At 31.8% G+C, this 27,935-nt stretch overlaps 1 protein-coding gene and 2 long non-coding RNA genes across 4 annotated transcripts in view; 2 read left to right on the forward strand and 1 right to left on the reverse strand.

The window, feature by feature from the left end:
- Nucleotides 1-270: 270 nt before the first annotated feature.
- LOC124454620 (collagen triple helix repeat-containing protein 1-like) lies at nucleotides 271-27,926 on the reverse strand. Of its 2 annotated transcripts, XM_047005401.1 has the most exons (6): nucleotides 27,915-27,926; nucleotides 18,888-18,897; nucleotides 5,656-5,837; nucleotides 4,533-4,759; nucleotides 2,499-2,600; nucleotides 271-1,267 (listed from the first exon to the last, which is right to left on the reverse strand). In XM_047005401.1, the coding sequence occupies exons 3-6, from the start codon at nucleotides 5,759-5,761 to the stop codon at nucleotides 917-919; spliced, it is 786 nt and encodes a 261-aa protein (XP_046861357.1). In that variant the 5' UTR covers nucleotides 5,762-5,837; nucleotides 18,888-18,897; nucleotides 27,915-27,926; the 3' UTR covers nucleotides 271-916. The 2 variants fall into 2 exon arrangements, 1 of the variants encoding a protein (XP_046861357.1); XR_006951537.1 differs by lacking the exons at nucleotides 271-1,267; nucleotides 2,499-2,600; nucleotides 4,533-4,759; nucleotides 5,656-5,837 and adding exons at nucleotides 7,366-7,521; nucleotides 9,844-9,847.
- The window catches only part of LOC124454621, a 28,045-nt gene continuing 22,813 nt past the window's right edge, over nucleotides 22,704-27,935 (forward strand). Inside the window, exons 1-2 of the long non-coding RNA XR_006951538.1 lie at nucleotides 22,704-22,763; nucleotides 23,727-23,802. This is a non-coding gene — a long non-coding RNA (uncharacterized LOC124454621). The remainder of the gene's footprint in view (nucleotides 22,764-23,726; nucleotides 23,803-27,935) is intronic.
- On the forward strand, nucleotides 24,800-26,389 carry LOC124454622. The gene is made up of 2 exons (XR_006951539.1): nucleotides 24,800-24,953; nucleotides 25,230-26,389. It is a non-coding gene; the product is annotated as an uncharacterized LOC124454622 (long non-coding RNA).

The following is a 27,935-nucleotide window of genomic DNA, read 5'->3' on the forward strand; positions in this document are numbered from 1 at the left end:
AATGATGAAACTGATTAGCAGCAGGGAATTTTTAAGATATGACGAAATATTTGCTCTTTTTAACGAAAACATTCAACAATAATATATAAAGCAGTCTTTCTCCTATGTCTCTGGCAAAATTCATTAGCCAATTTACGAGAGACATATGGCTACCGAAATTGAGCTTTTACCTATCAAATAAAATATACAGTCAATGAGTGCGTAAAAATATGCTAGCTGTTTTAGGAATAAGAATTAAAATAAGTACATTCAGTAATGATAACACAAACCTTGAAAATTTAAGTACATTTAGTATTCATAACAAAAACCTTTAAAATTATTCTTAAGCTCAAATTATTTTTAAAACAACAGTAGCTATGACTCCAATTTTTTTTTTAAATTAAGTTTATTAAAATTTTGCAACCACAAGCCAAAAAAATTCCTTGTAACAGTTATCTTTTTAAAAACCTGTTTTACTTACACATATAATGATGAAACGACGTATTTTTCAATGTTTAGTTATAACTATTAAGATTAACATTTAATTATTGTGCGTTGTGCGCAATAACGACCGCAATAGAAATCAAGTACAACCCAAAAGGGAAAATGTTGCTCACGCTAAATAGGGTTAAAAAGTATATCTGTTGGTGTATTTCACGAAAACGATGAGCTAACAACAACGACGTACGTAGTTCGAAAGATCAACTTTTTCAAAATTACCATTTTACTGGTATTTCAGCAATCATTGAAACACTATAAAAAAACCTCTATGGTGTTATTCTAATTAAGCTATTATCTAAGCAAACGTGCATATATGTTTTTAGCTTTGACAAAGTCAATCACGATGAAACAGCTTTTCTAATAGAAGCTTTACTATAAAAAAACAGAAAATCATTCAAAGGGAAATAACTTTTTCTAGGCTTAAGTTTAAATTGACTTAAGTCTGAGGTGGTGGAACTTCTTGGATTACAATGCGAGAGATTGAATTCCATCCACTTGCGGCATCTGCATCAGAATATCCTTGACAATTACCAACATAGAAACCAACATTAACAGTACCACTGTCGATGTTACCACAATATCCCTCGATATGACGATGACGATGAACATTTCGTGTACCTTTACCTTTCCATATGTAAAAAACTCCTTCAATTGTGGAATTACACTCTTTTCCATTGAACTTAAAGTACCATCTCTTGCAACAGTAGTCACAGTTTTGAATACGGAGATTACCAGCGTAGAACACATTAAGATAGGTATTGCTACATTTTTTCTCAAAACTACAAGACTAGTGTAATGAACAAAAACAAATAAGTAAAACATTTGTAAGTATCGAAAGCGATCATGCAGTATGACAATCACAGAAAACAAAAGAATTTGTAAAGAACATCGAATATAGTTTTATTGTTGTCATTTTAAGTAATAAATGTTAAGTTGTTAACCGCAATGCTGCATAATCAAAGTTTGAAATACTGATATTTATTGACAGGAAACTGATATAAATGTAAAATCGTAGAGAAGATATTTTCATGTTACCATGGTCCTGAGGCTATGCATTTTTCAGATCGTCATTTTAGCCAGTTTGTTTGTAAGGAATTAGACAACTTATGTTTATATTTGTTTGCGAGTTTTTATTACCAGTCAGCAGTTTATTGACCGCGCTTAACTATCTTTCAAAGTCGTAGCTAGCTCGCTAATTTGAGAAGCCAATATTTATATATTCATGTTCTGCTATATTACGTTTTTTCGAAATAAATTTTTTCGTGGATTATAACATTCATGCATGTATGAATTATGCCTCTCTACTCCTCCCCTAAACCACCGAAATTAGCTATTGCATTGCTTTTTTTGTTGAAAAAAGAAAAACACAACAAAACGAGTTAAATACACTGACGAAGACACATTTTTTGAAAAAATCTTCATTTCTAGGTATTTAATTACTATCTAATTAATGAATGAAGTAAAAAGAGATTTAATTGGAGTGACGCTTTGCTTGCTTACTATTTTTTAAAGAGATGTTAAGTTCCATTGCAAGAATTAACACTTGTACGAAGTGCATGATAAAACAAGCCTATGCTTATTGATCTCGCTAAACATATCGACGTATGAAAGAGCAAATGATATATTAAGAGAAACGTATTTAAAGCGATAAAAGAGACCTTCGACATTTTTGAAAAACTATTTTGGATCTCCCTTTTGTAACCTAAAGGCTAAAGAGATCATATGACAAAAGTGTCTAACTGTCATGGCGAAGGACTTTTTATTTCATAATCTTTTCATTGTTCATTCCTATGTAGCTATAAGTAATTTTTTCAGTTGACAATTTAGAAGTACTTTTCCAAATTTATGTTCAGTAAATGTTCCAAAAATTAATATTTAGTTCATTTTTAGCTCGAGTCAAAAGATTGGCATAGCTGACTGTTTTCCATCCAACCACAATTAAAACATTATCTTTTTCGTCATTTTAGTTTTTACGTTATGTCAAAACGTCCGCGGACTTTAACAAGTAATTCACTTACCTTTATAAGTCCATTGTTAAGACCAGTTCCTTCAAACCATGCGCATTGCTTCCAATTTGATGTAATATTTTTTCTTGTAGATTGACCGTCCTCTTTTTCTCCCTTTAGTACAAAAATATTCACTGTCAGGATCAAAGTTTTTAGTTGTGGATTAAGATATTAATTTTTAAGTCCAGCAGCTTTGAAAAATTCTTAATACCATTACACTGATCAGTGTGAAATGAGTAAAAAATTATATTACAACGTTTATAAAGCATCAACGAATGTTTTTTACCATGATTCTATACCGAAGTTGTTTTCGAATATATGAACTCAGCACAGTTTAATTCAATAGAACAAAAATGAAGAATACAAAATAGCAAGTTTTCACATTTGACTTACTTTCATAATCACAATTTAATATATTCTTATATGGTCATGCACTTGTAGTTGTTTACGTAGTCTATCCTTGGAGTTCATCTCAATGCCGACTCAGCATTTTAAGGTCTTGTTTTATACCACAGGAACACCTGCCAACTCGCCCGGTTTTATTGGAGTCGCCTTAATCTTAAAACAAATCTTCTAAACGCCAGATTTTTGATCAATTTTACCCTTCTTTAATGACATGTAGATAGTGAAAAAACCTTCAACAAATCAAGTTGGACTGAGTATTTAATTGCCATAAATATTTATGCATTTTATATGTTATGCACCCAAATTTTCCACGCACTTTCTTTTTATTAACAAGAAGTCCACTTGAGTGTTCTCTGTTTGCTGTTTCTTACACAATTCCCTTTTATTGAGTTCGTCTGTTTGTCAATGTGTTTGTTGATACAATTCTCAATCAAACACTTACTCAGACTTGATTCGTTCAAAATTATTTTACTGAATACATGTGATACCAAAAATTCAAACAAGAGAAGTGATTGAATATCTGGTTAACTGAATATTTGCATTAAGATTTCGGTGACATTCGATAAAATCAAGGAACTGGCAGGTCTGCTTTCCTATGGTATCATGGTAAAAAAAACATTAATTGATGCTTTATAAACGAGTGACTGAAAAGAAACAGTGTAGCTTACTTTTTTGCTCATATCATGCTTGTCTATGTTTTGATAACTATAATGAAGACATCATTGAGGATAAAACGTTAATTTCTGCTTATTGTGCACACTTATCGCTAGGAGGCACATTAACTAATTACCTGCTTTTACAATATTAACTATAGCACCATGAAAGAAATTAGTTATTTGTTGGATGTGGGCGACGAAATTTTAGTTAAAGCTCAGTAAAGCATGTACCCAGGGCTATTAGTGTAAATAGAAAATATTGGTAGCTTTTTTGGCATTTAAATATTTACACTTTAGTACGCTCTAAGAATTAAGCTGTCAGATTGTAAAGAAATTCATGTCTTGTTTGGAATTACCACAAAGAATTTTCGGCCGAAGAAATTACATCTCAAAATCTTTCTAAAATGACACATGAACAATAAAGGAATCATAAGGGAGGCCTGAACGTAGATAATTGGGGAGATGGAAAATAGTCATTTATACGTGTTTTTCCTGATGATCACAGGATTCATTTTATGACTATTGAACAAAAAAGAATATATTTTTGAATGAGGTCACTATGGTCATATATTATTACTTCATGGACTTCAATTTTAAAAATTTTTGTTCATTTGTTGTAACTTAATTAAATTGAGTGTCTATATTGCTTTCCTTACAGCGATTTTCTCCTTATTTTGAAAACAATGTTCACAAACATATAATAATTCTCTTATTTACGTATTTAAGCTGAAGGTCAGAAAATTTATATCACAATTTCACCATTTTCTGGTTGAATATTAGACTGTTAAATGTTTCCCGGAATAAATATTTTTATTCAAATTAACTTTAGTTTATTAAATATGTAAAGCAAAAGTTTTTTAATTATAGTTGAACTTGAATATATTTTGCGCTACGCAGTTTTGTGAAAATTGTCATGAAATTGTATTGCACGTATTTAGTGAAATTATAGAATAACTAAATAATGTTGACTTTGTTAAATTCCTACCGTCTTGAAAAGAGCTTGATAAAAAGTCCATTTTTCTTTGACGAACAATGTCTTCACTCTGCTTCTGGTTGTTGTGTTGGAAATATGGCAGTTTATCTCAGATTTTTTAGCTTCGTCTAGATAGTTAAAACCAACACATCTCTTCTCTCGATGACATTCAAATGAACATTCAATCGCACTGTCAACGCCATGACTTGCAATGATATTTTTTGGTGCCAAAGCATCACCTGCATAATGAAAAGTAAAACGAAATTAAATTCTCGCGTATTTTACATCGATAATTTCTTGTTAAACAGAGTCTGGAAAACATTTCTCAATTCGTCAGACCTTAAGGCTTACATAAATAATTCAAGGATAGTTGGACGTTATACAGTTAATATATAACAAAAAAAATGTCGTAACTTTCTTCTCTATAGCAACATGTACTGTACTTTTATATTCCAATTGAGTATGTTTGTGTGATTATTATGCACATTCTATTTAATTAAAGAGGTTCAGTGAGTGAACACAAAAAAAATTGCATAGAAATACGATATGTGCAGCCTTGCTACGACTGTTGCAACTACGTATGTGTTTAGATGTCAAATGTTGGTATGCAGATAATGATTTGCAGACTGAAGATAGTTGCTGATGACTGAAATGGCTTTTTCTAAATCCTGCTCTTTTTAGGTTTTCTAAGCTTTATGTAACTTATAGCTTATACTGCTATATATAGCTTATACTCATATATCTTTTACAATTGTTATTTATAACTGTTTTCGTTTTAAACGTTTTGATTTTTTATAACAATTGTTAGCGTTGTCACTCCATTTGTGCACGATAAAGGGATGCAAGCTGTAAACAAAAATAGAAAATAACTCAAATTTACACTTGTAACTGCTGTAGATGAATAATAAAGTTTTTGCGTGGAAATGAAGTTAAACATCTAAGCTAAATTGAGACACTGGAACAAAATTTTCAGATTTAAAAGTTTCATCTAGAATATTTTACAATACAACTACAAGCTAAATGACGATAATTCAAAATTTGATGTACATGTATCAGCTATAGACTTAAACTTTTCTTTTCTTCAAAAAAACAAACGAATAAAAGTAAATTACTATATTTTATATTGACAACATACCATTTTCATTTATTTTCATGAATGCACTTTGTGGAATTTCGAATACTTTGTTTGTTGCATTGCATGCACCGATTACAAGAAAAGTCACAAAAATGTACACAACCATCTTTTAGAAATGAGTGATAACTTCAAGAAACACGTCTAATGACAAGACGTTTGCATGCACAATTACCGTAATGTATCTGCTGTCATAAAGAGCTAACTATATATACGTGTACAGCTGTGTTTAGTTTGACCAAAATTTCAAATGTAAATATTGGAAACATGTGATGAGCTTGGCTACATAAAAGTCAATTATTTGATGAATCTACCGCAAAACTTTTCGCTCGCTTTATTTGCAGGAAACGATTGCTGGAAAAATTTGGGCAATTTGGTGAAAAATATATTTCCTGTGTGTTTAATTATTACAGTTACAATCCTTTTTGATGGTCGACCATTAATAATTTAATCAATTCATAAATAATGTACAAGCTTTAATATAATACAAATTACACACAAACGCTGTTAACCTGCCAGCTATATGCGGGTCTCCTCGTTTAAAAAAGATGAAACTTCTTCTCTAAGAAAAAGATTAAACTCGCTGCAATCGAATCGCTATAAACTTCCTGTCAATCCATGTATATTTGTATAAAAGTTGCTATCTATTCCTCTCTCTTTCTGTAGGGATCTATGCATCTACAATGCTTCCACAATATTTTATTTAAAGAAATATTTGTTGTTAATTATCTTTTACATGAAAAAAATTTGCTGGTACATTAACATACATTTTAGATAATTAAATTTTAATGAAAATAGAGCTGACTTCGAAGCTTTCGGTAGATTCTGTACGTGACAGCAAAAATGAAGCGCATTTTTCACCAAGGTGATGAAAGGTTTTATAATAACAATTTTGAAGCCAATGCTTACCGCCTAGAAGCCCTCATCAACATTCATTTTCAGTCTTAAAGTTGTATCAAATAGACGATTTGGTTGTGGCTGTTTTACTAAATAAACCAAAACATTGTGCTCCAGACTTCCATTCAATAATGAGCGTAATTCTTCTGTCTCAATATTTAAGCACTGCTACAGAACGCTTCTCAGGAGGGGGGCAGTGCCCCCCCAACTATTCATTAAAAAAGAAGAATTACCATAAAAGGGAATGTTTACTAATAGACTACTTTGAGTATAAAACATGCATATCTATAGTGCAGGGAGTGGACTCTAAAAACAATCACGTAGGAATCTTTTGTAATTTTTCTTTTATTAGTTTATTACGTTCGCGATTAGACGACAGGAATTGCTAGAAATCAAAATGATGACTACTTAATTTCTAAAATGTCACACCGAAAACCGAAATCATAGACTGCTGCAGCTGCTTTTCTTCTTCAAGGAGATAAAAAGGAAATTTATATTTTGATACAAACACGCAACATTTGAAAGCTCAGATACTGTTCTTTCATTATGGTAAAAAATCACGAAAACCTATTTAGTTATTTAATATTAGTTATGCACCAGAGCGAGCTGAAGTTGGGTTGCTTTTTGCGACACAGTTTCAGTAAATACTACACCAAGTCCAAATAAAAATCCATCTGCCAATCAATCAACACGAATAAAGACTGTAGAGATTCATGTTATTGTAAAGACTAAGCAACAAACTCTACGACAAAATACATAATGTTCACTACAGATATTATCATTATCGTCATGAAATCATCACTTTATTCAAAGAATAAGAAAATCCTTTCCAATCTTTCCAAACAACACCTTTGTACCAAGATGCAGAAGGTTGATAATTGCCATGATAATAATACCCATTTAGGTTGGAATCATAACAATAATAATACCACCAAGCACCTTTAGCATTTACAGCGCAGTTTCCTCCGCCATCTGTATCATTATCAGAATCGATTATCGTAAACGACTTGTTTTTATGGGCGGATAATGAATTCCCAGCAGTTCCTAAATGGTGATAATTGTATTCAAAAGAACGCACATTTAACAGTGGACTTTTATTATGCATTATATTTGGTCACTACACGCTTACCTCAATGCTTGTGTCATATTAATGTTTAATCAATGGACAATTAACAAAAATATTTACAATAAAAATATTCTTTTTGCTCCATCATGTGAGTCATCACTTAGTTCTTTAATTATGTAGAAAATATTAAATGCTGCTGTGTTTTTTCTATATAAAATTATGTTCAGGCCCTTACTCATAATTTGCTGTACACAAAGCTGGAACTGAATTTGCAATTTATTTTAATAAGTAACCTAGTCGTTATCCTTGAATGATCTCTCTGGTATTGCCTGTCCAGAATTGTTGTTGCAGTTTTTAATTTAGTTGTTATACCGATAGTTTCAGAGCTGTATATACATGACAACATATTTTTGGTTTACAAAGGGGGTTGTTTGTTGTATTTTATGCAAATTCCAAGCATCCTAATCGTTTTAATTCAATTCTAGTATTATTTTTATCCTATTAACCCTTTTAATTTTGTGCTTTTATTGTTCATATTTGCCTAATGACCTACCAGAATATTTTCCAAGTCTCAATTGATATTTTTTATTTTCATTCTCTACAGAAAATTAATCATATTCAGCATATCTTTTATTTCCTGACGTGTCTCCAAGATCAACACGAAGTTTGTTTCGCTTTGCTGATGTTAGTCGGTATATTTTATCCAATCCAAGCCAGAGTTCACTTTTCAGATCACCAAAATCTTGTTTATAGTCTTTCAAACCCCGATAGAAGTTTACACTTCCATCTTGACGTCTTTGAAACACAGTCCAACATCCACCAGATGTTTTCATATCACAGAAAACCTTAAAGTAACCCTGACCATCTGATTAATTTGATAAACTCCGTTCTTTTTTCATCTTTTTGTAAAGATCTGCACAGTCCTTTCCTTGTGTTTTCTTTGATTTATTTGAAATTTTGTTCCGTTTTGTTCTTTTCCTGTGAGTTTTGTATATTCTTTTGAAAGCGTTGTCAATCGTTTTTCAAGAGTTCTTAACATGTTTTGTGTTTCGCTAATTGTGCTTCGAGTGTTTTCATTTGTATAGAAAGCTTAATCATTTGAACTTCGAGCTTCTTTATTTGTTTTCGCAAGGTTATAAGTTTGCTTATTTGTCCTTTTGTCTTGTTGATTTTGGATTGGAGTTTTATCTTAATTGTTTGAAGGTGTTTGTTTTGTGCACCAAGTTTTTTGTGATATGTTTGAAGTGTAGCTATTTGTGCTTTTATGGATGCAATTTGTGTCTTTAAAGTTACATTTCTTTGATCAGGTTTTAAGGTGCGTTTCATGTCGAGGCTGATTGTTGAGAAGTCATCTTTTGTACGATCTTCTTTGCATTAGTCAACATTTATCTACGGAAATAGTTAAATGATATGAGACAAAACAGTCAACTGACATATTAAAGCATGATATTCAGTGGCCGACTACATAGTAGGCTCTGTAGGCTGAAGTTTACAGGCCCGGGCATTTGAGAGTTCCATAGTTTCTAGACATAAATAGTTTTAGCTTCTGCTATTCCGGACTATAGTTAAATGCTCTAATTTAGACCATTTATGCTAGTGAAAACTGTACAATCTACTGTTGAAATTCGATGCTTAGAAAACATGAAGTGTTAGCTTTCCCCAATTTGAAGTTTAAATTCATTCCTTAATGTTGATACTATGAGTTGCAAAGACAAGCTGGGAAATACAAAGGGTAAGGGCTATAGGAGCGTAAGGAATGCAAATGTCATCATGAGATTGAACTTAGTGGGAAGAATACATATCCGATTTAAATTTCAACAAATTTGTTTTAAAGCACTGTCCTATTAAATCATGCACGCCTCAAAATACAAAGGTTTCACACCTCGCACATTTTAATTTTAAACAATTACAACTTACCCATGAAAATAGCAAAAGACAAGCTATTACAATCATCGCATAAGTAAAGTTCGCCATCTTGTGATAAGTCTCACTTGTACAGCTTTGAAGCGTGTGTGAAGAAAATAGCAAAGCTCTATTTATATATTTGTGTTAATTGTGTTCAATAACAACTTGTTATAAAATTTGATTTCATGTTGACTATTCATAAATATTTATCGACTTGCTACAGCACTTGAATTTAATCAAAGTGATTGTATGTTTGTGCTATAACACAAACAAAACATTAAAAGAAGGCTTTGCATTAAACATTTCATTTTGAAGTTTCCAACGTACCTTTGAACAACTTGTTCTGACAATAGTATCGAAATCAAAAGCAAAATATCTTTAATTGTGTTTACACAAGTTGGAATTCAGCCAGAAATAGCAAACATAAAGACATGGAGTGCGTGGTCCTTCTGCAAATATGTAATGTGTACATTCAGGATGAAAATTTACACATTTTGTTGAAGCACTCTAATAATATATATAGGATAGGCAGGCTTACGTATTCAAGCAAGGCAAGATTATCTAGCATATCACGATTTAATGAGCTAGTTAGGCTCCAACACATGCTTTATATCTTACTTATTCAAGCCAGACAAGATTATCTAACATATCACGATTTAATGAGTTAGTTGAAACAACCATGCTTTATATTTAAGTTATGACCAAATAGACATGTCCTTAAATGGCTCGCCAAAGCAAATTTAATGACTGAGTTGGTTTCCTTTCAGTAGTTTGCAAGATGTATTTAGCATAACTTCAAGAATTCGATGGCTATAATTATTTAGAAGCAGCTCTATACGCTTGCTATTGATGGGAAGTATTTGGATACATCTCGTACGTAAAATCATAATGATTGTTTTTTTAAAGATGATGCATAAAACCTGTATTTAGTAAACACTCATTTATCACTCACGTTAGATGTATAATCATATTCCCGAGTTCCAGGACAAAAAATTTCACAAGCTCACATTCTTGTCAAACTGCTCGTTAGTACATTCAGCCTCATGACTACTAACTCAATGTCATACAGACTTCTGCCCTCTCGGCAAAAAGCTTTTACCTCATAGAAACAGCTACGTATTTGAAACGCCGCACATGCAGAAAATGATACTCAAACAACTTTAAACTCTAAAGTTTATCTTCCTCATCCAACGGTGAATAGTTTAGATCACCTCAAATTTCAATCAATATCTTTCTCTGTTAGCCTTTCATTTCACTGTCAAATGTGGACGACCATACAACAGCGCAAAACTCAGTCAACTTGAACTAAATCCAAGTGCATGGAAGCAAACTAACATGAAATTACCGAGCAAAAATTATGAATTTTTAATAAAGTTGAATACCAAAAACCATCGCTATGGCAATCTTGCTTTTTTGTATAGACAATAAAGTTAAAAATTTAAGGGTTAAACCAACCTCCAGGGACTTGTTGAACAATGTAGCTCGCCCACGATGGCTGGTGCCCACAACAGCATGAATGAAATATTCTTTTGTATTTGACAACCAAAATGAAGGTCTTGACGGCTTATGATCAGTGACTTACGTAATTTTTTTTACACAAATTGAGAAAAAAACAGAATCTTTTATACATTAAGCATTATTTTATGAATTTTATATATTTAATGTAACTTTTTTGTTACTGGAGCTCCTTTCAAGTAAAATGGACATTTTTTGAAAGACGATCTGAGCTTCACCTTGATTGGCCACTTATCTCTATACCTTGGAAGTGAGTAGCTATATATAGGTTGCAATTAAGATATTTTGTCTTAATCCATATCCAAATCAAATGGTATTAAATCAATGCTTTATAGTATAGATTATTTGTAATAGATGGTCTAAGCACTGGTATCTGTACCCTAGCTGGCTTATTGTCAAATAAGCGAATTTGTTCCAATATTTTATGCATTAAGGGCTGCAGTGATGTCAAATGCTTTTAAATAATCTTTTCCACATTAGGTGGTATATTTTTGCTTTTTTTCATGATGTTTTCAATAACAGTAAAATAGCTTTTTGTAGTTCTTTAAAGAAGCATCGACTTTTTCATGTATCTTGAGAAACACTTGTCTATTGTGTTGACTCAACAAGAAAATCGTTTTCCCTTTTGCACAAAGTAAGCCTTAATGGTCATGCTCAGCTTTTTATCGGTAGCTAACATGCCCTAAGTTGTAAGTTATACTAAAAAAAATCAGGCATATTCCATTCTTTTATCTTCTATAAAATATAATGGACCATCATTAAGAGGTAAGCTCAATAACTATATATTTTAAAGCGATCATTTTTTAATTAAATTTGTAGCATGAAGGTTTTTTTATTGAAGACATTTCTTTGTTGATACACATAAGACATCTTCAACAGTCTTAGATACAACAAGCTAAATGAAAAATCTAATTAAAAAATTACATTGCATTAAATTGCATGACAAGATTAACAGGAATAGCGACTAATATGACAGATAAGGAAATAAGGAAAGATATACGTACATGAAACTATCACATGATCAGTGGCGTAGCAAACCCGCAAGTTTCTTCTTGCTATGTAAACATTTTGTTGTTCATAATACTATGAATTTTTAATAAAGTGAATGATGCTGATGATAAAAATTACGTATCATGAATAAATTGAGGGCTAGCTACGCCACTGCCCATAAAGGAATAAAATTGAAAAATCATGAAATAAAATTTTGGATGTGATGTGAGCAAAAAGAAGCGTTTTTTATCTCTCTAACATAAGGCTGAAGTTTTGTGTTAACTTTAAATAACCAAAATCATTTAGGTAGGGCGCAATGTGTTTCTTTTTAATTGACGATGTTGAAATGAAATATTTTCCAAAGATTACAGTTATTAAATTATGTATCGTCTGGTTTACTTTTGAGATTAAATCTAGGATGAAAACAAATTAATGGATTTTTCTTTACAGGCATTTAAATGCGTTACATATATTATCATTGCGAATTTTTCTTACTATTTGCCTTTAAAAATCAGCAATGATAATGATGCTACCAAGTCTAATGATTTAGTTATCAGCTTCTTTGGTGTACTTGAAGAAACATCTAGTTTTTTTTAACAGGTCTGCAGATATTAAGAAACCTGGCTGCATTGGGCCTAAAGATAAATAGGTAAGCCATTATCTCTTGAAAATTAGATAATTAAAACAGCTTTCAATCAAGAAGGTAAACTACATGGTAATAACCACATGGTCAGATTTAAAGGTCAAACAGAGCAACAATTGCCGGAAGTTTAGTAAAATTGATACTTAGTAAATAAGGAGGTTTTATAAAGTAGAAAGTTTAGTGGAGTAGAAAGTTTAGCAAAAAAACGAAGGTTAAGTAAGGCAGGAGATTTTGTAAAGAGGAGGAGGTTAAGTAAGGAAAAAGGTTTTGTAAAGACAAGTAGGTTAATTAAGGAAGGACGCTAAATAAAGAATAAAGTTTATTGTGCAAGATATAAAATTATTATTCATTATGACTTGCATCTAACGGTACAAAGAAGCCAATAAAGCAAATACAATTAATTTCATGACGATGCTCTTTGCAAATTTTTAATTTAAGTGGAAGCAGATATCAATCCTTTGTTTTTATAATTTGTTTATTTTGATACACCATAAAAGTCAATTATTTAATGAATCTACCGCAAAACGTTTCGCTTGCTTTATTTGCAGGAAACGATTGCTCGAAAAATTTGGGCAATTTGGTAAAAATATATTGCCTGTGTGTTTTATTTGGTGGTCGACCATTGATGATTTAAGCAATTCATAAATAATGTACAAGCTTTAATATAATTTGTGGCATAAACGTCATTAAATATATGCAATAAATGTTGATGATTTAGGTAATTTATTGATGATTTCGGTAATCCATAAATATTTTACAAGCTTTAATATGATTTTAGCCGGAACGTGTACAAAGTATTTAAATATATTTCAGTAATAATGTTTCAATGTTGATCATCACCAAGTAGGAGAAAGCTAAATACTAACAAAATTTAGTTACAAAGAATTGCAGCTGAATATATAATAATCACTAGCTAGCATAATGTAAGAAATGAGTGATAACTTCAAGTAAATGAAAAGACGTTTGCATGCACGATTACCGTAATGTACCTGCTGTCATGAAGAAATAATTATATATACGTGTACAGCTGTGTTTAGTTTGACTAAAATTTCAAATGTACACATTGCAAATTAATGATGAGCTTGGCTACACCATAAAAGTCAATTATTTGATGAATCTACCGCAAAACGTTTCGCATGCCTTATTTGCTGGAAATGATTGCTGGAATAATTTGGGCAATTTGGTGAAAAATATATTGCCTGTGTGATTTATTTTGTGGTCGACCATTGATGATTTAAGGAAGCCATAAATAATGTAGAAGCTTTAGTATAATTTGTGGCATAAACGTCATTCAAAATATGCAAAAAATGCTGATGATTTAGGTAATTTATTGATGATTTAGGTAATTTATTGATTATTTAGGTAATTTATTGATGATTTAGGTAATTTATTGATGATTTAGGTAAACCATAAATATTTTGCAAGCTTTATTATGATTTTGGCCGGAACATTTACAAAGTATTTTAAATTATTTGAGTAAAAATGTTTTAATGTTGATCATCACCAAGTAGGAGAAGGCTATATACTGTCAAAATTTAGATACAAAGAAATGCAATGTAACAGTTTGCCTGATATTATTTGAAATTCGTCATTTTTTACGGAATATAAATAAATATATATAAATATCAGCAATTATAAATGTTGCCTCCCCCCCTAAAATTATCGTTCTGGCTACGTGCCTGTTCTATACAAGCATTGAAATGAATTAACTATGTATTATTATTAGTCTTATTAATGCGAGGGATCATATCATGCCTATGAAGACAAAAATCATGGTAAAGTCGTTAAAAAAGCAAGCTAATGTCATGTTATAACACAGAAAGCCGCACTTGTTTTGAGTTGGATTTGACATGACATCAACATCATTTGCATAAAATGTCAGAAACTCATATTTCATCAATATCATTGATTGAAACAATATTTTTTATTACTTCATGAAATGATTACAGTTTTCTTGACTTCTATCTATAACAATTTTTTGCTCATTTGTTTACTATAAACAACGTGTGTAAAGGTATACGAGTATAAAGACATTTAAGATGACGTATTTGAAGATATATTAATCGTAATCATGAAATCATAAATTGTTAAGAGAACAATTTATGGTTTAATTTTCATCTCACTCGACTTCGGCGGGTTAGCTATACCATTCCACTGCATATTTTTACCATTTAGATTGGTGGTATAACAACTTTTATACCACCAAGCACCTTTCCAAGTAGTAGCGCAATTTCCACCACTTATATCATTATCTGAATCTTTTGTTGTAAACTTCATGTTATTGTGATACGATAATGAATTCCCAGCTGTTCCTAAAAAGTAGAAATGGCTCTTTAGTTTTCTGGTGATCTGTAGCTATTTTAGAAATGTACAAGAAAGCGTTCAACTCTATACGCAATATACCATGTATTTAATAATGTATTTACATTAAATTTAGAGTATTTACTAAACAAGTTGTTTCCACGTAGTTGGCTTGATTCAAACACGAGAGAGCTAAGAAAAGCATTGCGAGTGCTCTAAACCGCTTTTTTACCCAAGAACATTCCCAAGTGTGTGGATAAGGCCATACAATACTTCAAAATTATTAAGTAGCTAATTGTTATATGAAATGACAACAAATCATCTTCACTCTCAGAAATGTTTAAAATTCTTGCTCAGCAATTTAAATTCCTTGATTAGATTGCCACATTTAAATACAGGCATCAACCATTTAGAGGACGATTTTAAACTTAATATTTTATAAATTTGTTACAGCAGGCTTATATTTTCCATGCTTTGCAAGAAAAAATATTTTCATATAATTAAAAATGACATGGCATTTGTTTTGTTTTTCCTAAGTACAATGCAGAAAGTTCATAGCGCAAAAAGAGCAGTTTGTTTGTAAAAATCCTAAGATATACAAAATGTGCTTATAGAAAATATTCAGACAATTATCATCTTTCTGAAGAATACAATTTTTCTTTACACTTATTGGATAACCTGACTGCTATTTAAAAATGGTCTCGCTAATGTGTGGTTGCTATATTGTTTAAAAATTAAAGGTGGTATCTTTCTTGTAGATGACATTTCAGACAACTTTGTCATTGTGTGAAGATCCTTTCTTTACCCCTAAGGTACAATCTATTAAAGCAAACTGCTATCACAGTCAATCATTTCGTTCACTATTTTCTTACCTGTGTATTTTCCAATACTTAATTGATATTTAGAAATTTCATTCTTTACAACAAAATCTTCATATTCAGTGTATTTTTTAAGTCCATTCTTGTCTTTAAGGTCAATTCGAAGTTTATTATTTTTTGCCGATGTTAGTCGATGTATCTTGTCCAATCCAAGCCAGAATTCAGATTTAAGATTACCAAAGCCACGTTTATAGTCCGCCCAACCCAGATAAAAGTCTGTATTTCCTTTGTATATATGTCTTTGAATTACACTCCAACCTCCACCCGATGTCGTCATGTCACAGAAGACCTCAAAGTATCCTTTACCATCAGGATCAATTTGAAAAACTCCGCTAGTTTTTTCACCTTTTCTGTACAAATCTGTGCAGTCTTTTCCTGATGGTTATAAAAATATTAACTAACACAAAGAAATTAAATGAAAGATATTGTTTTAATTGAACAAATATTACTCCTCACTCGATTCTATAAGTGTTTTTTCTTTTTTTTAAATCATTCTTACCTCTTTTCAAGTTATTTGTAAGTTTTTCATTTTCCATGTGAAGTGTTTTCATTTGCTTTTCAAGACTTTTCAACTCCGTTTGTAATATCGTCATTTGTGCTTCAAGTTTTTTCATTTGTGACGACAGATCAATCATTTTCAATTCAACTTTCTTGATTTTTTGTTGTAATTTTACTAATTTATACGACTGTGCTTCTGTCCTATTAATTTTGTGCTGAAGCGTTAACTTAAACGTTTGTAGATGTTTGTGCTCCGTCTGTAGATTTTTGTGGTATGTTTGAAGTGTTTTTATTTGTCCGTCTATTATTGCAATTTGTGATTTCAAAGTTGCATTGTTTTTATCGGATTTTATGGTGCGTTTCATGTCATGGCTGAATGTTGAGTAGAAATCTTTTAAATAATCTTCCTTTTCATTTGTTAATCTCAATCTGCAAAAGTAAGAACAGTAAAGTGAGTCATGGAAAAGTTTTCAGATGAAATATTTCACACTATAAACAAGGAATTGAGGCAGATTTATATCAAATACATACATGACGTAGCTAACGACTTACTAAAAATGTGTAATGCATATAAAAGTCTTACTCCTCCCATACACAATTTAAGCAAGAAAAACTTCGCTTGAGCTTATTTGAAAAATCCTTAGTTAATCATGTTTGTATACTTTCTCAGCATTGAATATTAACTACAACTCGACAACTTGTACAAAAGGCTATTCAAATTTAAAAAGAAATACGCCATAGAAGCGTTTCTAACACAGTCTTTTTCGCGTTCAACAAAGCGCATTAAACATTTCATAGTTCTTAGTTCTTTACACTAAACCATAGCTTACCCTTGAATATTAACAACGATGCAGCTCATCACCACCAATGCACAAATAAAGCTCACCATCTTGTCTTGTTTAAATGTCTTACAAGTAAACACTTTAGGTTGTGATGACGATCGAGGCTCTTTATATATGTGTGTGTCCATCATAATTAAATTGTGAGGATAAAGAAGCCTTTACAAATTTATACACACTAATTTGTTTCAGCAGATAATTGAACTGCTTTAAATAGTTTGAATATGTTGAATAATTTGCACACATAGCCACAAACTGGACATTATTTCAATTTTAAAGTCAAATTCACTCAACTTAGAAGAAGTTTACAAAATTGGCTCAAAACTTAAAACTCGGTAGTTTTGAAGGATTTGCAACATAACATTTACTCTTTAATAAACAGGCCTTTATTTATCGTAAAACAACAACACTAGCTAATTAATATAAAATTAATGAATAAAGACTTATTGTGATATTTTGGTAACATACTATGTGTAGCTGTTAAATATGTTGTACTTCATTGATAGCTTGCTCGCGATGTTATAGATTTTTTAGAAAACAATTTAAAAATAAGAAAGAGTTATAATAAAAGCACAAGGCATTACAGTTAGCGTTGTGTTTTGCTAAAAAAAGAACCGAGATCTTCAAAAATTTCCAATTAAATGCTCTTCATGACGTCACCCTATAAGGGAGCGACATCCAAAACAAAGCTTGCATTGATATAAAGACTGTTTGTTAAAAATTGAGGCAATTAAAAAGCATTTAACAGTATCCTTTGACAATTTTAAATTCATCTTTTGAATAGGATCCAGAAAAACGTGTGTTAAAGAGCACGTATGCTCTATGTTGTTGATATAACGAAATAACTATGCTTTGAATGGTGCTTGACATCGGTTATTGTAATCCGAGAAATGTTGTATCTACATAACCAGCATCTCTATATTACACTCGCACTTGAAGTCGTAATTTCATTACAAACTTTTCAATCAAGCAAGTCTTCGGAGGTGGGCGGCAGAATAATCTCTTTATAAATAAAAAGAACATTATTTACGAATAAGTGGTCAGTTAATTCGTTTGTCTTTCACTAAAAGTTTGGTTGATTAAGGCCGTGTCAATATAAGGAAACTTAATAAAATACGAGGCATTTGAATAACCCTCAAGATTTTTTACATAACCCTTGCAAAAAAGTAATATGCTTAGGGAATTCTATTAATGTAGTTTTGAAGGATTTGCAACATAACATTTTTTCTTTAATAAACAGGCCTTTATTTATCGTAAAACAACAACACTAGCTAATTAATATAAAATTAATGAATAAAGACTTATTGTGATATTTTGGTAACATACTATGTGTAGCTGTTAGATATGTTGTACTTCATTGATAGCTAGCTCGCGATGTTATAGATTTTTAAGAAAACAATTTATAAATAAGAAAGAGTTATAATAAAAGCACAAGGCATTACAGTGAGTGTTGTGTTTTGCTAAAAAAGAGCCGAGATCTTAAAAAATTTCCAATTAAATGCTTTTCATTACGGCACCCTATAAGGGAGCGACATCCAAAACAAAGCTTGCATTAATATAAGGACTGTTTATTAAAAATTGAGGTAATTAAAAAGCATTTAACAGTATCCTTTGACAATTTTAAATTCATCTTTTGAATAGGATTCAGAAAAACGTGTGTTAAGGAGCACGTATGCTCTATGTTGTTGATATAACGAAATAACTATGCTTTGACTGGTGCTTGACATCGGTTGTTGTAATCCGAGAAATGTTGTATCTACATAACCATCATCTCTATATTACACTCGCACTTGAAGTCGTACTTTCATTACAAACTTTTCAATCAAGCATATCTTCGGAGGTGGGCGGCAGAATAATCTCTTTATAAATAAAAAGAACATTGTTTACGAATAAGTGGTCAGTTAATTTGTTTGCCTTTCACTCCAAGTTTAGTTGATTAAGGCCGTCTCAATGAAAGGAAACTTAATAAAATACGAGGCATTTGACTAACCCTTAAGATTTTTTACATAACCCTTGCAAAGAAGAAATATGCTTAGGGAATTTTATTAAGGTAGTTTTGAAGGGTTTGCAACATAACATTTTTTCTTTAATAAACAGGCCTTTATTTATCGTAAAACAGCAACACTATCTGATTAATATAGAATTAATGAATAAAGACTTATTGTGATATTGTCGTAACAAGCTATTAAATACGATGTACTTCATTGATAGCTTGCTCGCGATGTTATAGATTTTTAAGAAAACAATTTAAAAATAAGAAAGAGTTATATTAAAAGCACAAGGCATTACAGTGAGTGTTGTGTTTTGCTAAAAAAGAACCGAGATCTTCAAAAATTTCCAATTAAATGCTCTTCATGATTGCACCCTGTAAGGGAGCGACATCCAAAACAAAGCTTGCATTGATATAAAGACTGTTTATTAAAAATTGAGGCAATTAAAAAGCATTTAACAGTATCCTTTGACAATTTTAAATTCATCTTTTAAATAGGATCTAGAAAAACGTGTGTTAAGGAGCACGTATGCTCTATGTTGTTGATATGACGAAATAACTATACTTTGAATGGTGCTTGACATCGGTTGTTGTAATCCGAGAAATGTTGTATCTACATAACAAGCATCTCTATATTACACTCGCACTTGAAGTCGTAATTTCATTACAAACTTTTCAATCAAGCAAGTCTTCGGAGGTGGGCGGCAGAATAATCTATTTATAAATAAAAAGAACATTGTTTACAAATAAGTGGTCAGTTAATTCGTTTGTCTTTCACTAAAAGTTTGGTTGATTAAGGCCGTCTCAATATAAGGAAACTTAATAAAATACGAGGCATTTGAATAACCCTTAAGATTTTTTACACAACCCTTGCAAAGAAGAAATATGCTTAGGGAGTTCTAATAAGGTAGTTTTGAAGGATTTGCAACATAACATTTTTTCTTTAATAAACAGGCCTTTATTTATCGTAAAACAACAACACTAGCTGATTAATATAGAATTAATAAATAAAGACTTATTCTGGTGTTTTGGTAACAAACTATGTGTAGCTGTTAAATACGTTGTACTTCATTGATAGCTAGCTCGCGATGTTATAGATTTTTAAGAAAACAATTTAAAAATAAGAAAGAGTTATAATAAAAGCACAAGGCATTGCAGCGAGTGTTGTGTTTTGCTGAAAAAAGAACCGAGATCTTCAAAAATTTCCGATTAAATGCTCTTCATGATTGCACCCTATAAGGGAGCGACATCCAAAACAAAGCTTGCATTGAAATAAAGACTGTTTGTTAAAAATTGAGGCAATTAAAAAGCATTTAACAGTATCCTTTGACAATTCTAAATTCATCTTTTGAATAGGATCCAGAAAAACGTGTGTTAAAGAGCACGTATGCTCTATGTTGTTGATATAACAAAATAACTATACTTTGAATGGTGCTTGACATCGGTTGTTGTAACCCGAGAAATGTTGTATCTACATAACCATCATCTCTATATTACACTCGCACTTGAAGTCGTAATTTCATTACAAACTTTTCAATCAAGCAAGTGTTCGGAGGTGGACGGCAGAATAATCTCTTTATAAATAAAAAGAACATTGTTTACGAATAAGTGGTCAGTTAATTCGTTTGTCTTTCACTAAAAGTTTAGTTGATTAAGGCCGTCTCAATATAAAGAAACTTAATAAAACTATTGTAGTGGTATAACATGGAATTTTCAAACTTATTTTCAATTGCACATTATTGTTTTGAAAATTTTGCTATATTTAAGTAACCAAATAAGACAAGAGCATGCGCAGTCTCCTCGCTTCCAGCCCAGTTCAGCCGTGCCGGCCCGATTGATGCAGTTAAATGAGCCCGTTAGAAGCGAGATCTCGCTTCCTTCAAGCGAATCTCGTTAAGCCGGGATGGCCTGCTCTAATATAGAAATACGGTGTTTCTAATATAGTCTTCATAGCGTTTAATGATCACATTCAACATTTCCAAGTTCTTCTTGGCAGTAAGCCATAGCTTTCCCTTGAACATTAACAACGATGCAGGTAATCGCCACGAATGCACAAATAAAGCTCACCATCTTGTCTTGTCTCAAATGTCTTACAAGTAAACACTTTAGGTTGAGATGAGGATCGAGGCTGTTTATATATGTGTGTGTCTAGCATGAATAAGTTGTGAGGATAAAGATGCCTTTACAAAATTACACAGACTAATTTGTTTTAGCATGTAATTGAACTGCTTTAAATAGTTTAAATATGTTGAACAATTTGCACACATAGCCACAAACTTGACATTATTTTAATTTAAAATCGAATTCCCTAAACATGGAAGAAGTTTACAAAACTGACTCAAAACTTAAATTCGGTAGTTTTGAAGGATTTTGCAACATGACATTTACTCTTTAATAAACAGGCCTTTATTTATCGTAAAACAACACCACTAGCTGATTAATATAGAATTAATGAATAAAGACTTATTGTGATATTGTGTTAACAAGCTGTTAATTACGTTGCACTTCATTGATAGCTTGCTTGCGATAATATAGATTTTTTAATAAAAAAAGTTTAAAAATAATGAAGAGTTGTAATAATAGATAGCACTAGGCATTGCAGTGAGCACTGTGTTTTGCTAAAAAAAAAGGACCAATATTATCAACAATTTCTAATTAAATGCTCTTCATGACGTTACCCTATAAGGGAGCGACATCCAAAACAAAGCTTGCATTGATATAAAGACTTTTAATTAAAAATTGAAAAGATTTAACAGTATCCTTTGACAATTCTATTTTCATCGTTTGAATAGGATCCAGCAAAATGTGTGTTAAAGAGTACGTATGCTGTATGTTGTTGATGTTAAGAAATAACAATGTTTTGGATAGTGCTTGACATTTGTTGTTGTAGGGTCGCCTAAATTTAAAAATTTTACATCAGCTACTTTCTTTTTGAAGAAACATCTAGCTATTTAAATGCACTTGTTGAACTGATTGAAGACTTAGCAGCGTGGAGCGCCGTATACGTCAGAGGAAATTACTTTTTACGTCATATCATCAAAAAAATTTGAGCTTGCTGTTTACAAAATTAAAGTTATGTTCAATGTTTATGTTACACAGCATGGCATTTAAAAACAGTAAAAAAACACGCACAATTTTGTTTTCTCGATAATTTTGAAAGTGATGTAGAAGGCAATCTAACAAATATCTTTCGTAATAAATTAAATGGTTTGAACCCGACAGTATCGTTACATGTTTGTGGATGTAGATCTTCCAAGCTAGTAGAGTCCTGAGAAGGACTATTGTTGTTGATGTTAACTGACGTTTTGACAATGTTATAGCGGTTAGCCATTTCAGTTTTTAGCCTGAATAGTCGGCTAATGAAGATCAAGAAGGTTATCAGTCAAATGAGAATAGGAATTTGAGTATGTTGATCATCAGCATTAACCAATCCTCAACAGTTGATGACGAACCATGGTGTGCCTTTCTACAATAATGAGTAAAAATAAGAGTAATGTTGACAGATGTTTTGTAATTATAGAGATGCAAGGTTGGATCAGCGCCCACTGTCAAAATAAATTATAAGTGAATTCGATCAAGCAATACGTAGGTATGTTTGTTTGAATAAAGTGCATCGTTAAAATAATTCGACGTCTGCCGTAAGAAAACTGGCTACCACTTTCAAATGTGCACGACGTACAAGATTTTTTTGCAATAATAAGTTTTGAACCATTACAAAAGTTTCGTCGAAATAAAACTTTCATTATATATATTTGTTATGACTGAATATATAACAGCATGTAGATCCAATCAGGCTTTAGCATGCATGTTCTCTGTTACATAGTAGCCATACAAACCTACCAAGCTTAATTGCATTCAAGATTTACTTGAATACAATTAACTCGTGTAACGCTAACGAAGTACTTATTTGCAAGAGATAAACAATTTGTAATTATGGAAAGTGTAAGTTATACACATAATCTTAACATAAGTTATAAGCTGGGTGCTTACAATTTCAAGTGTATGTATATAAGAACCTATTCATCTGAGCCGGGCTGGCCCGCTTTACCGAGCTTGCCCTGCAGTAGCAAGATCTCACCTCTTTTAGTATTTACATATAATTACAAATTTGATTCATATGAGAGACGGGCTTGCCCGTTTTGCCGCGATGTCGCTTAAACGAGGCAAGATCTCGTCATAAACGGGCTCATGTGAATGCACAAGGCGGGCTAGACCGGCATGCGGAATTAAACATCGTATTAGTACGCATGCTCATAAAATTCAATGCAATGCAAAAGATAGGGCAAGCAAAAGAACAACTTTCGGTGGACTATAGACTAATAAATAACATCATTGAGTTTCTTTCAGCTTATAAAAGTAACATAAAGTATAGGGATTTGGACTTTTATGTGGCGTGCGTAAATAATTGTTACTGTACTAGGTCGGGCTAGCCCGCCTCATGTCAATCAAATAATAAACTGGCCCTGCAAAGTCGGCCAGCCCGGCTCACATGAACAGGCCCTAAACTAATAATATATCATTATTATTTACATCACATTTTTTTGACATAAAGGCACCCGTCATACTATGTCACCGACCAACGCAAATGCAAATTTTGCCATTTTATGATATGTGATCGATATCCACAAGTTTGGAGTGAGGACAAGATCATCAAAGCTCTATTTATGTATGTGAGTATTCATGAAGAATAGGGTAGTTTCAGCTGATAATAAAAGAGTTTAATTATTTGAGATTTAGACAGTAGCCATTTTATGCTCGAAGTTTCGTCCAATGAATTTGCACTATTACAAGTTCTGCTTGACTATGCAATGTTTAAAAGACGAATTTTGCGCCACTATTTTATTGTATAGAGTCAAACCTTGATGTAAATCAACTTGCACAAAAATATTTCTTTTGTCTTTAGTATGAAAAGCAATTTTACTATTTATAAGGAACAACAGACACCACAGTTTGTCTACAATTTCAAACTGACAATATTGCATCACATGTTTGGAATTTGTAGTTAATAACACTTCCTGTTGTTTACTTATTTGATATTTTGTTGTATAAAATACAACAAATTTACAAAGTATATAAATTTCTATGCCTAAAACTCAACCCAACTGTTTTTCTGTCGACAAGTGTTAGCTATATATTCTTGTTTTCACATTCTGTCTCAGCACTCAATTAAATTAAGTAATTTATTCATACACGACTTAAAAAGAAACCTTTAAAACGTGGCACTCGATACAGATCATTCTCAAAAATAGCTATATTTTATGTACTTACTTTTGATGCAGTAAAATTGATTACAAGCTGTATTTTGCCGTTGACCATTCTTAAAACAATTTACGTTGCAGCTATATTGAACCAAACTGGCAATAATTCCCCCCAGCTGTCTCCAGTATAAAAATTATATAAATATAACTCTATTATCTCGAACAGCAATTTTATTGTGAATATCAACTTTACACGTACATCGAAGGAAGTTGTTGTGTCATAACGAAAAACATATGCAATTACGAACATGTTAACGTTATCAACACGAATTTTTGAAACTTCTACTTTAAAATAATAAATGTACAGGACATTATTTTTTGAACGTGGCCAAAATGAGAAAATGTTTTATTTCAGTTCGTATCGCCAGCATGCTCATGTAATCCTGCTGTCAATCTTTCTGTGTTTATACTCACGGCAAAAACAATGAATTTATATAGACATAAATAAGGATGATGAAAAGCTGGACTAAAACTTGAGAACTAAAAAACTAAACATCACTTGAAACATAGCCACCATCAAGGTATGTAGCTATAAACTTCTAAAAGTAGCTTGTGTTGATGTGATTATTTTTGGTTTCAGCAAGCTATTGAAATTGATAATTAATTCATGCTTTATTTTCAAAGGAACCGTAATAAGCACAAACGTGGCATTTATAAATATATACGTTATAATGATATTAGTTGAAATAATTTCAGTTGTTGTATATTTCTTAAAATGATTAATTTCTCACTAGTCTACAACATGTGTTTTTCTTTATGTATGTACGCTCATGCCTTATTTAAATGTGATCTTTTAGAGAACCTGACATCGATGATCTAACTTGAATTAGTTGAATATGCCAGTATTGTATCGATTCTCTTGGCCTTTGTAAGCAACACGACAATTTTACAAGACGTTTAATAAGAACTTGTATTTTGAAAGTGATTAACAAATCATTCCTCTTTAAAAGTGAGATATTTTCCTCTGCTGCATGATGTTACGTTCTGACAAAATTCTTCAACTCTAGTCCTACTGATATTCACTACGTTTCTGAAGATTGCAGAGCGAGCATTCTGGGTACAATGGCTGGGTACTGCAATATAAAATTAATACGCATGCGCATCATTGCTTTTCTTTTTAGCGCGCTTTTGTCAACGAGAACGACGGTGACTATTTTTGCTCTAAAATACTCATTTCATTCCTAACGATTCGGAGATGACTTTAATCCACTAAGAGAACGATAAACTGTTTCAGCAATGTGATTACCTTTCTTTAACATTTATATTTTTGATTCGGTGTTGTAATGTTTTTTATTTAATTTGCTATTGGCAGAGGATAGTTAAGCCACTGATATGTAAACTAAACTGGACTATTTATCCACGTACATATATAGTAGGCTATGTGAACAAAAACGCTTCTCCCTACGGCATGGAAACTATTGAAGCCAAAATTAACCCATCGAGTCAAGAAATTGTTGACAAACAAAAGAAAAAACAAACGAAATATTACAACCATGGCAGCAAGCCATTAATAGATCTCAACCTAGGAGATACAGTACTTATACGACCAGACCAGGCGTGCAGGACATGAAGGAAAGAAGTGTGTAACCAGAAGTTTGCACCCACGTCGTACCTAATTATTTCGAAAGGCTAAATATGCAGACGGAACAGAAGACATCAGCCATCCACTAAAGAAAGGGGAAGATTGATACAGAGCTTAATGGGAAGAAAATTAACAATCTGAGTCCGAAGACCGAAATGAGCAACAGGTGCAGCAAACTTCTCTACGCAAGACATGACCTTAAATGTCAGTATAGAAACCAATCAAGCACGACTAGACACCGACACATCGGACACATCAGTCAAAAGAAAATCTTCTGTAGGACGTACATTTACAATGAACGTTCTACATGTGATTACCAATTTTTGTGAAAACTACTCCTAGATCCTTCAAATTATAATATTGTTTTTTTCCTTATGTGGAGATTGATGTAACGATATAAATTATCGGACATAGTACACCTGGCCTTTTGACCAGATGTACTGTAGTGTGGGGAGATTCCATTGAGTTCTATAATAACTGGAGCGGCTAAGTGGACTGGGAACTGTTGTAAAAAACATGGCGGCCAACGGACGTATTTCCGCTGAAATGATCGCTTTGCAGAAAAATAATATTCTCGACCTCCCCCTGGTGTCTATAGTAAATTATAAAGAATTTTTCAAAAACGATTCTTTTTTGGCATTTCTTTTATAATGCCAACACTTCAATCGTTCAATTGTTGGATGTCGTAGTTTCCACTAAAAGGAACATATCGCTTCTCACAGGTGAGGTAGTTGTTTGTTTTGTTAGTCCGTCAACGATTGAAAAGCAATTATACATGCACTTGAAAAGCCATAAAATACATATTAAAGATCGTATTTTTTAAGACTGACTTGAACGGCAAATATATTGATGTTTTCCTGTTTATAAAACTCTGTATACTTGTAAAATTCTTATAAAATTCTGTATACTTTTCTGTCATTTGTTAATGCATGAAATCGTAAATTTACCCATCTATTTGCAAAATAGTTTCCCTAAAGCAAAAAAGACACTGCACACATTTTGCTCTGTATCAAAAATGTGATCTGGTATCAAAAAGAAATGATCAGCCCCAACGGTACCCATGATTTGGAGCAGAGCTTGTTATGTTCTATTTGCTGACAACATGCAGGGAAGATCAAGGAGTAAAGATGACTGGAAGATGTTATTGATTGTGGTCAAATTCTATGGATGGAGACAATGGATTCACTAAGGATGCCTTGAATGCTTTGAAGTTAAAGTTCATGATCCAAAGAAAGATGGCAAGAAGGTTGTGTGTGTTTTGATGCTTAATGAAATGTCAATTCACAAACATGTAAAATGGAAGGCCATAAAGTTTGTGTCTATGTAAACATTTGTACTGAGATTGATGATGACTCGATGCAGATGTGAAGCTTCAAACTGTATAAGCCATTGGGTTTTATGTAACTTAATGTTTAAATCATGTCATATCTTTGTCAAAATAATTTAGTTGAGTGTTGTTTGAATGTTTTTAATATCTAATGCACTATACTGAAGAATTAAAGATTCAGTGATGAAACCTTTAAAGTTACTGTACTGTATATTTCTTATATATTTCTTATATTTCTTCAAGAAAAATTTGAGCTTATTTACCTATTAGAGTACAGAATGGAGATTTATCATATGCATTATTGCTGCTTTTTTATAGAAAAGTTTTTCACTTTTCAAAGCTTTTCTACAAATTTTTTGCTTCTTATTTCTTATCATGAAATTGATGATATAGAGGTAATATAATCCAATAACTTTCTAATTTCTAAAAAGCTTTTAAGCTTCTAGCATAAAAGTACACTATAGGAATGTAATTCATTTGGTTTTATTGCCTTGCTATGACATATCTACTTGCACTTCATCATTCTTGTATGAACAAAACACCAGATGTGGATACTCAGAGAACAAAATGCACTACCAACTGCTTATGAAATTT

The sequence above is a fragment of the Xenia sp. Carnegie-2017 genome, unplaced genomic scaffold (genome assembly GCF_021976095.1).
Source record: "Xenia sp. Carnegie-2017 unplaced genomic scaffold, XeniaSp_v1 HiC_scaffold_3, whole genome shotgun sequence".
NCBI classification, from domain to species: Eukaryota; Metazoa; Cnidaria; class Anthozoa; order Malacalcyonacea; family Xeniidae; genus Xenia; species Xenia sp. Carnegie-2017.

What these genes read in the sequence shown, in the direction of transcription:
- LOC124454620 (XM_047005401.1), bottom strand. Translation starts at nt 5,761, where the DNA reads ATGGTTGTGTACATTTTTGTGACTTTTCTTGTAATCGGTGCATGCAAT. An exon ending in ATCAAGCTCTTTTCAAGACG is followed by an intron (nt 2,601 to 4,532) that starts GTAGGAATTTAA and finishes TTTGTACTAAAG; the next exon opens with GGAGAAAAAGAGGACGGTCA. An exon ending in TTAACAATGGACTTATAAAG is followed by an intron (nt 1,268 to 2,498) that starts GTAAGTGAATTA and finishes TCATTACACTAG; the next exon opens with TCTTGTAGTTTTGAGAAAAA.